The 10069-nt window shown below is 46.1% G+C and overlaps 1 protein-coding gene and 1 non-coding gene across 2 annotated transcripts; one reads left to right on the top strand and one right to left on the bottom strand.

The window, feature by feature from the left end:
- Positions 1-996: 996 nt before the first annotated feature.
- Positions 997-9119, bottom strand: TBPL2 (TATA-box binding protein like 2). Its single transcript, XM_027909401.1, has 7 exons — positions 9069-9119; positions 5687-6090; positions 4842-4929; positions 4498-4589; positions 3444-3611; positions 2489-2583; positions 997-1076 (listed from the first exon to the last, which is right to left on the bottom strand). The coding sequence occupies exons 1-7, from the start codon at positions 9117-9119 to the stop codon at positions 997-999; spliced, it is 978 nt and encodes a 325-aa protein (XP_027765202.1).
- TRNAG-UCC lies at positions 8919-8990 on the top strand. The gene has a single exon. It is a non-coding gene; the product is annotated as a tRNA-Gly (tRNA).
- Positions 9120-10069: the final 950 nt, after the last annotated feature.

Here is a 10069-nt window from a genome sequence, read left to right as displayed (position 1 = left end):
CGTGGAAGGTTCCAGAACTACCGTGGGATAGTTTTTGCACTGTTCTTACTCAAATCGCCATTCTGAGCAGGACACCTTCTGAAAATAACTGCTTGAGTTCATTTGGAGATAAAACAAAAGTACAAGAAACCCCGCAAAATGACCAAATTTTATGTAATGCCATTGCCTGAGCTCTGGTTAAATAATACAGATAATGAAGTCTTGAGCATCCAAGGCTTTTTGTGTTTTCCTCAAATCCATTTTTAAGATGTTCTTGTCTGCACCAAGCAGACTTCCCATCGTTTGAGGGGACTTTAGTGATACAAGTGGGTACCATTCCGTTAAAAATCTTATTTGTGTCATGTCAAATTAGATAATTTAATTAGTTACCCCTCCACCCACACCCTTTCTAGGTATAGTCCAGCAGCGAGGGCTTTGAAAGTCTTCTCTGGAAAAGGAAATCCTACCCCGTCACACACAAGAATTTACCCAACCAGTAGGATCAGAGGGATTCAGGACACGTCCTCTAAACACTGAAGTAAACTCATGCTGGATTTTGTAAGCTGTATTATGGACAATAATATATTTTGAGGTTAAACATGAAAATACAAACAATGCAGGAGCAAGGTTTCAATGCACTCAGAGCTGAGGATTTTGACAGAGCCAGTTTGGAGTGCAGGGTCAATTCACCCATTCAACAGGCAAAGAGAAATGTTTCTATTACGAAATACTTATAAATGCCACCTTAGTATGCCTTCTGTTAAAAGTACATTCATTTGGCAAGTCTTTCACCTTGACAGAAGTTGCCAGAACTCAAGTGAATCGCAGACAGATACCGGAGAAAGAAAAGAAGATTCCACAAACTACAGAAAGGCATCGGCACTTACAACATTCAGAAATCCATCATTTGCCTAATGACCCACAACTGCACTACTGGGTCCAGGAAAACCCTTGGCTGGTGTTCCACGCACAGTAATACAAACCCAGTCATTGTTCTGAATTGCTTTATGAGCCATGTTATGATGGTTTCTGGAAACCTTTTAGGATGGGGTAGATGTTCTCAAACGCCTCGTAGATTTCGGAACGGTCTTTTGCTCCTGAAAAGACATTTATTATTAAAAAAAAAAAACAAAAAAAACCAAAAAACCCACACCAAAAATTAACAGAATATTGAAAATATGGTAAGATCACAAACCGTGAGGAAACCCAGGGGTTTAAAAAGACATTACTGTTAGTTTTAAGGAAGAATTTCTATCATATTTCTGCCGCCTCAAAGAACAATTTCCAGCTTGCTTTGCTTTAAGGTTAATTTTGTTTAATCTGCGGAACTAAAACAGCAATTTTCTGCTCTTGACAGGTGAAAAACATTGGCTTTGAAGGAGGAAAAAAAGCAACTGAACCACCAAGGTGTTACCTGCTCACGACTAACAGCTCTGCCTGTTGAAAAGGTAGGTGGAAGGGTGGAAACAAGAAGTGAAGGGGCATTTATGCAATACTGGAAGCTGATCCACAGTTTGCTTCTCAGAGCTGGAGTAGAAGAGTTGTCATTCTTTTTATTAAGCTATGTTAGGGCAACCTGTGATTCCAAAGCTTTTTCTGTGGCACTGCAAGCAAATCTTTACTACCAACTCTTGCATTGCTGTAGGCAGGAACATTCCTTGCCACTGACACTTCTCTATCATCAACTACAGGAAAACTGCGTTTAAATGAACTACAAGTTGGATTAAGCCCCGCTCAGGTTGAATGTTTAAAACCCCTTTCCTCACGTCCTCACTTGGGCACAAGTAATTGAATGGAATGGAACCAGCCACTCTGATTTTTCTGTGCCTAAGAAGGGGGTGGACATTGGAGGGGGAACTTCTGGGAACAAGTACCATTTACCTTTTGGAAGCATTTTCGTGAGCTTCACAAAGAGAATATGTTAGAAACTCAGGAATTCACCTGTTGGTTGTTTTTTTTGTTTTGTTTTTTTTTTGGCCTGGGATGAGGTACAGGTACCTGAGCACATTTAACTCAGCAAGGCTGTTGCCCCACGAGTGTTTTTGCCAAGCAGTCTGGAACAAGTTTTTAGATCTCCACCCTTTCCTCTGATAATCCCTACTAAATGGTTGTCAGTGAAGTGTTTTAAGAAGTTTGCTTCCTGTCCAGGCAATTTTAAATTGCTCATTGTGAGGTTCCTGTTTAAGTGCCTGAGTAGTTACAGCGTGCCAGCATCCTGTTGGCATTGACATGTGGCATCATGCTTTGAATAAAATAAAAATACTCGAGTAATACGGAAATCTGAGACTCCACATGAAGCAATAGGAGATTCTAGAGCAACAATACTGATATTATCTGCAGAAAACACAGATAAGCAGCAGTAGGCATTAATTTAAAAATTCAGTAAGAGGTTTTACTGTGGCAAAATACTAATTTAATTTTTAGCTAACGTTCAGTTTAAATGCTCTTTCAGAAGACAAAGTAGCACTTGCCTACAGATGGACACATATATATACAAATATACACTTACCAGTCAGTACAACTTTTCCAGACACAAAGATAAGCAGCACTATCCTTGGTTTGACCATCCTATAAATGAGGCCAGGGAATAGTTCAGGTTCATAGCTGTTTCAAAGCAGGCAGGTGAGATTAGTAAAATGCAAATGCTGTTTCAGTGTTGTATGAATAAAGTGCTCCTTAAGTGTATTAACAATAGAGTAATTAACCCCACAGATTTTAGATAGCTACTCAGAGAAAGGCAGGTTGGGCTTTAGACATCTTGAAGAGAAACCTCCTAATCCCAGCTGGAGCTGGGGGGGAGATCATCATGCTTGCTTTTAAAGATTTCTGAGCCACTCCTGATTTTCCATGGCATTGAAAACTTTATTGTAACCTTCAAACAGTCCCCAAATCACAGAATCACAGGCTGGTCTGGGTTGGAGGGGACCTTAAAGATCACTTAATTCCACCCACCTGCCATGGGCAGGGACACCTTCCACCAGCCCAGGTTGCTCCAAGCCCCGTCCAACCTGGCCTTGGACACTTCCAGGGATCCAGGGGCAGCCACAGCTTCTCCGGGCAACCTGTGCCAGGGCCTGCCCACCCTCATAGTAAATCCTTCCCAGTCTGCAAAGAGCCCTTGTAAGGAAGCATCTTCTACAACTGAGATGACAGCCAAGCATGAATCTTCAATATATATATTTAGCTCCCAAATTACATGCAAACTATTAGATGCAGTGCTAATAAAAGACAATCCAACCGTGATTTTGTCAGTGCTGAGATCTTCATCCTTTCCTCGGTGATGGCAATAAGTAGTTTTGAACAAGCCCACCTGGAAGGCACAGCATGCCCCATCCCTCAGCCCCAGGTTCACTTTAGGCTGGTGGTTATTGAAAGGTTCCCAGTGGAGGGAGGGCACGGACCAGGCTCGAGGAGCTGCAGACACTGCTCCAAGCGGCACAGGCTTGTAAGTGATTTCCACGTACCTGCTGAACTGCTGGTGAGTGAGAACCAAGCCTTCCAGCCGGATGGGGAACCTCACGTCACAGCTCCCGACCATATTCTGGATCTTGAAGTCCAAGAACTTGGCAGGGAAGCCGAGTTTCTGCACCACCCGTGCGTATTTCCTGGCTGCCAGCCGGGATTGCTCCTCACTGAGGGAAGAGCAGAGGGGTGGGGAAAAAAAAAATAAAAGAATCAACTCTGATTAGTGCTTTCCTCTGCTCTCAAGTTTACAGCCATCAGTGTGCTAATCTGTGCTCCAGGAAAAGATACTTTACTGCTCAAAACTGCAAGAGTCTATCTCCAAAACTGCTGCAGGGAGCTAAAAGGGGTGAGGCACTTGGACAATCACTTTCCTGTGGTCTGTTTTGGTCATGTTGCATCACCCAGAAGTTCCCCTCTTCAGAGGTTTCTTTCTCAGTTCCTTAAAACACCTTCTTGGTGCTGATCCAAGAGTTACAGGCACCGGTAGAATCACTTAGCTGGGATGGTGGGAGGGTTTGGAGAAGAGGTCTCTTAAGTGTAAGTTAATGCATTATCTCATTGACAGTTTTGGGACACAAAAACCAAGGCAGCTGCTGAACTGGAGGAAAAGAGCTTCAGAGCACAGAAACCAGCTTTGCTTTTCTCTCCAGTTCCCATTTTCCCTAGAGGCAGATGTGTTGATCGGTGAACACAGACACTGAAGAGAGACTTGACAGACACAAGTTATGTCCTAACTCACTTTAAAAGTCAGTGAGAAATGCAAATAACCCCCTTAACAATTCCTGGGCATTTTAGCAGCTTTTCTGCTGATGTCTGCTCAGCTCAATCTGAATTCAGGGACAGAAGCACATGGTTCAGGAATTACTAAGCTGCCACCATGGAGAAAGTGAGACATTTTTCAATACCAGTGCTTCACTTTTTCTTGCAATTCTGACAGCCCTTTGCTAGATATTTGAAATAAGATTCCCTAACATTTTCCATCAGAATATAGGCATAGCTGCAAGACACAGACCTTTAGAGAGAAGGGGGGAAAAAAAAAATCCAGAAAAATACCTTTTTGCTCCTGTGCAGACCATTTTTCCTGAACTGAAGATGAGGGCTGTTGTCCGTGGTTCTCTGATTCTCATGATCACAGCAGCAAACCTCTAAAAATTCAAAGGAAGGCCTCACAGGAATTTAGCTGGGAACGGATTTCTAGTCAGTCTTTCAACAACTGACACTTTTGAAGCCTATTACAACATGCATGTGCTTTGTACCAGTGTTTCTTTACCACCCTGAAGTTATTTTCCACCCACCTGGGACCAGGGGAGTTAAGACGCCAGTCACAGGACCATTAGAATCCATGAGCACTGAGAAAAGGAGGTGAGGGTAAAGCTTTTTGAGTCCTCAAGACTTGCCTTTGGGTTATACTCTGCATTTCTGGCATGCAGAGCTATGTTCTTGAGGTCCAGCTTACAAGCCAAGTTGACAGTCGACACAATATTCCTGAGGAGGGAGAGAGGAATTTTCTTACTCCAAAAGCCAGCAACTGCAGAGCCAAACCCCAACATGGACTTAATGTGGAGTCACACTCCAATTAATAATTGCCATCAAAGTGATTTCCTGCTTCTTTCCCCACTCGAGCACTAAGCTACTTTTGGCAAAACTGAAGTAATTCAATATCAAAATTGCACTTGGAGATCTAACGAGGTATGAAATTATTGGTCCCCTGAATTCTAAGTCTGCGCGTCTTCCAAAAGCTACATCACTGAAGTGTTTCGCAGATTTGGACTGAACCATTAGTGAGTGTTTGGAGTTACTACAGCACTTAAGGCTGGTAAGGGTATGTTATTTTCTGTAGGTATAAACTACCCCATAGTTGCCCTACCTTAGACTGGACAGGATCTTTTAACAAGATAAGTGTTTCTCACACCCAACCCTCTGCACTCAGTTCTATTTATCCTCTGGAAAAAGCAGACTGACAACTCTAAATCTCCGGAGTCTGCTGCCATCCTTCACCTTCTCCTTGCTGGAAGAAATCCCCCTTTTCAAGTATCTTCACGTTTTTGTCCAATATCATCAGTTCATTTGCTCCACCTCTCCCCCCAAGAGGACTGACTGCCCGTGTAGTTTTTTTGGTTTGGTTTATTGACGACCAAACTACATTTGCTACGTTCTCCAAGTGAGAAATCGGAGCAGTACCTCGCAGCTCAAGCAAACCCATGGCTAGGATATATGCTGTGTATATAACACATAAACTCACTGTAGCTGAGGAACTATGCCAGAGGTTTCTGATGCAGATGACACTGGGGTCACAGGGGTCATTGGACTCAGATGAGGGGACACACCGGGTGTTTCAGGAGATGGCTGAGTCGCATCTGGATTCGAGAAGCTGCTTTCATCCGTGAAGACACCGCTGTCCTCGTTTCTTGGCACTGACACATCACTCTCTTCTGGCATTTCATGGCCGTCCTCACGTAGACTTCGCTCCTGGTTGTCTTGGGTGACATCTGGGAGAAAGCTGAGGTCCACAGAGGAGAAGTCTGTGTGAAGCTCTTCGGGCTGATTAAACTGAGAACCGAACACATCTGCGGTTGTTCGACTTGGAAGTTCTACATCGTAAGGGCTCATGGGAGTGAACAGGTGAGGGCTAGTTGAGAAGTCATCCTTGAATTAAGAAAAAGTGCCATTAAGGGTCTTGTATTAAAATATTTAACAGCAAGAGTAAATTAAGATTAATCTCCAATAAGGACAATTCAATAATTTTCCCTCCCAATATGTTAATTATAGCAAACAGTTTTAAGACTTGAAGGTGTGTCCTTTGCTTCTCTATCAACATATAAAAATCCAGATAACCTCTATAATGGAGAGATGCATTTTCCCACCACACTTCAAAGGCGGTCTGGAATACGCCTGTGACACCCCAAATTGAGAAATGCTACGCACCTTCAGCAGTGACTACAGGTACAATCTGCCTGCTGGCACTTTGCCCTTCACAGCCACCGCCACACCTCAGTCATGCACACAACCAACATAACCGCTCACCACTTTTTCCCAGGAAGACAGCTGGCATTTTCTGGCTGCCTTTACCTCCCATTCCGTACATTCCTGCCATTTCCTCTCCCTGCTAGCAGGGGGACAGCGTCAGCGTTGGATTTGTGCAACAGAGGGCAGCAGCTCCCAGAGCCAGCAGAGTTTATTCCTCAGCTGCTGGAGGTCACCAGGCTGACTGAATGGAGACACAGTCAGCACCAACAACATCCTGCCCTCTATCAAGCACACAACACACCTGCAAGCAAGCCCTTGCATACTGATACTCTCCTTATTATGAAAATCGGTTTTAAAAAATCATCACATTGATGGATTAAGGAAAGGATTTATTCCCCATCCATTAGGGCATAAACCTCTGCTCGGTGGGAAGCTTCTTCCAAAAAGGTGGTTTCTGCCAGCACCCACAGCAGGTGACAGCTGGGACTGAGGAATCCATACAAGGGGTTAAGTGTTTATTTTGGCATTTTTGGGCTTGAGAGACAAAAGGACTCCAAAAGTCCAAGCAGAAATCAGAACAGGGAATGGCACATAAGACCACTGAGGCCCTGGAGTTGGCAGCAACTCCCTGAACTCCACTGAGAATCCCTCTGAGCAGGATTTCCAGATCAGTGCTCTCCAGCCCTGAGCTAGTGCTGCTCTCTGCTACTCAGCTCACTTGGCAACACAGCCACGCACACAGCGAGATCTCTGCTCCTAATTTGTCTACGTTTGCCTGTAGACACTTGGAAAACTCCCACTAAGTGACAAATCCTCCCAGAAAGCCCTCACTAGCTTGGATACAGATGCAATCAGGTCCAGCTCTGAGAGGATTACAAACACCTGCATCCAAAACTGCTCCTAAAACTGGCTTGTAGATGCAGAGCCCCACTGGAGATTAGGTGGGGCAGAGTGCTGCTGAGTAAGCAGATGCTCCTACACCCTCTGGAAAACAGGATCCAAAGCACTGTCTGAGAATTAAGGTCAGATACAAGTGACAGTATTAATAGCTACAAATAAGAATATAATAAGGAATAACAGAAAATGCATCTATTTTAAAGAGATAGTTTTCAAGGCAGCAGTAGGAGAAGGAAGGTACAGTCTCTGCAAGAATTCCATAGGACTAAAATTTGGGAACTTACAGGGAAAATTTTGTACAAACAAAAAAAATTTTGTACAAATTTTTGTACGAACCCTGATGCAGAAAAGATGATACAGAAAGCCCTCATCACTGTGAGTCTGTGAGACTACTCACATCATACTAAAGGGGCATCAAAGAATGAATATAGCAATCAAAAAAAAAATACCTCCAGTTTGCTGCATAGCTTAAAGAAAGAAGCTGATGGAGAAGCTGAGCGGTACGTGAGTGTGGAAGTATTAAACAGCTGCAAACCAAGTTTAAAAGAAGCAACAGAAAGCAAACTGCATAGAGTGGGTAGAAGCAGAAAGGTTTTCATCAGGTCTCCGCCCAAGCGGTGTGAAGAAAAGCCCTTACAGGGTTAAGTGCTGGGAGAATATTGCCTTCTTGTCAGGCAGATGCTCAGAGGCTGTGAAAGGGGGCACAAGACCATGTTTGCTTTGGGCTGGCTGCCAGGGGTTATTGCTACAGACTCCGGGTTAATTAACTCCACTGAAGGCCCCACCAACTGCACAGCTTTGGACATCTCCCAGCAGCTCCGGGAAGGAGATTTCACACCCAGATCCCGTCTGAGATCGCTCACTTTGGGGCAGCTCGAGGGGAAACAGCCATTTTCGCTTCCAGTGCAGAAACCCCTGCAACTCAGGTGCATGTAAATCAAACCCAGCTGCTTTAAGCAACAGACTTGGATGATTTTTTTTTCCCCCCCTCCCTGCAGTGATATCACACATCTGCTGTTATCAAATATATCCCAGCAAGTCTGAAGTGTAAAAAAACCCAGTAGCATTGGTAAAAAACCCTGATTATACCTCATCACGTTATATATGTTATATTATTATATAAGGCCACACTCAGAAGGCTTTATCAACTTCCACGAGGACGTCTCTGGATTTAAACAGCCTTTTTTTCTGAGCTGGAAAGTAGTTTACAAACAGGATGCACCTAAAGAAGTTGGATTCCCCGAATGAAGATGACACTCAGCTGTGGAGTCCAGCCCTTTCCTAGTCTCTCACCCCACGGTCTCTGCAACCCCCTGAGATCAGCAGGACCACTTGAAATACCAAAAGAACAAGTTTTTTGCAGACATTTATAAACCAGCACCATGAGATCCAAGCCTCCTGCCCTCTCCTCAGGGGCCACACGCCCCAGTACGGGGTCCTTGCAAGCAGCATCCTCTCGCAGCAGGTAAGAGCGACCTTCTCTCCAGAGAGGCTCTCCGTGCTCCCGGGATAGCTCTGGGAAAGGGGGATGGCGAAACTTCCCGGTTAATGTTCGTTGGAAGGCGGAGATGACGCAGTTGATGGTCGGGCCAGGTTCCTCGCACAGCGCCGCGTTGGTGGTATAGTGGTGAGCATAGCTGCCTTCCAAGCAGTTGACCCGGGTTCGATTCCCGGCCAACGCAGTTGGTTTTTTTTTTTTCAGATTGCTTCGTCGTTTGTTTCACCCCATCCCGCCCTTTCCTTTCTTCCCCCTCCCTTACCTGCCCGCTGCAGCTCTCCAGGTACCGCTCCAGCACCGAAGAGCCATCCATGGGCGCAGCCGCCCTTCCAGAGCCCCCCGCACCCCCCCCGATCCCGGTTTTAACCCCCGGGGGGCGGCACCGGGGGCAGGTGCGGCTCATCAGGGAGTTTAACACAGCTGGGAGTTTAACCCCCATCAGGCAGCCCCGGAGCGGCTCCTCAGGGAGCACAAACCCCCCACAGCTGGGGGTTTAACCCCCACCCAACAGCCCTTGGCGGGGCTGTCCCGGAGCGTTCGCCCCATCCAGCCCCATCCAGGAGAAATGGGGGTGCTGCCGTGGGCTTTACAGGAGCCTTTAAAAGCACAAGCTGCTCCCGAGCTCCCCCGAGCCTGCTCCCCCCACCGCTCCGCGGGGCTGAAGGGAAACGGGGAGTTGGTGCTGTGGTTTAGACCTTTTTAGCAAGCAAGCGTGATGTGCCCTTAATTTCTCCCACCTGCCTCATCAACTGCAATGAGGCCCATCTGGTCCCTGGAGAGGAGCCCCGGGCCAAAAGTGTAAACTTCAGACTTAAGGCATTGTGATGAGACGGTCTGTTTTCAGCTGGGTTAATGCTGCTTAGGGGGAAGGAAGTGTTTGGTCCTTACTTTAGCTCTCCTTCCCTTGGCAGGCATTTTCCCCTCTGGAGGTCTGTTTCTGCCTCTTGTACGGGATGATTTAAGGCCATTCCTTTTTCCAGTGTGTGTGTGTGGGGGGATTCCAGGTGTGAGGCAGCAGGTTCCCAGCAGGGAGCTCGTGTTGTGCCTGGCTGACTGATGCTGCGGGAGTCTCGTGCTGCCAATGCAGCTCGGCTTGGGCGCTGCTTGACTCCACGCCAGCAATTGCTGTCTGACTTGTTCCTTCTCTCCTCTCCTGTCGCCGCGTGGTGATGGATGGATGGATGGATGGATGGATTTCTGTGAAGGTGCAGCTGGGAACACATCCCTGTCCCTGTCTGGGCTGGGGGATGTGCTGGCTGTCAT

Source organism: Empidonax traillii, unplaced genomic scaffold (assembly GCF_003031625.1).
Source record: "Empidonax traillii isolate 1590-97213 ecotype Southwest subspecies unplaced genomic scaffold, ASM303162v1 scaffold2096:size38834, whole genome shotgun sequence".
Taxonomy (NCBI): domain Eukaryota; kingdom Metazoa; phylum Chordata; class Aves; order Passeriformes; family Tyrannidae; genus Empidonax; species Empidonax traillii.
This window is presented reverse-complemented; position numbering and strand designations above follow the sequence as displayed.

Coding starts and splice junctions, on each gene's coding strand:
- TBPL2 (XM_027909401.1), bottom strand. CDS start 9,119: ATGGATGGCTCTTCGGTGCTGGAGCGGTACCTGGAGAGCTGCAGCGGG. Junction 3,612..4,497: donor GTCTGCACAGGAGCAAAAAG/GTATTTTTCTGG, acceptor CTCTTCCCTCAG/TGAGGAGCAATCCCGGCTGG. Junction 1,077..2,488: donor TGGAAAAGTTGTACTGACTG/GTAAGTGTATAT, acceptor ATGTCTTTTCAG/GAGCAAAAGACCGTTCCGAA.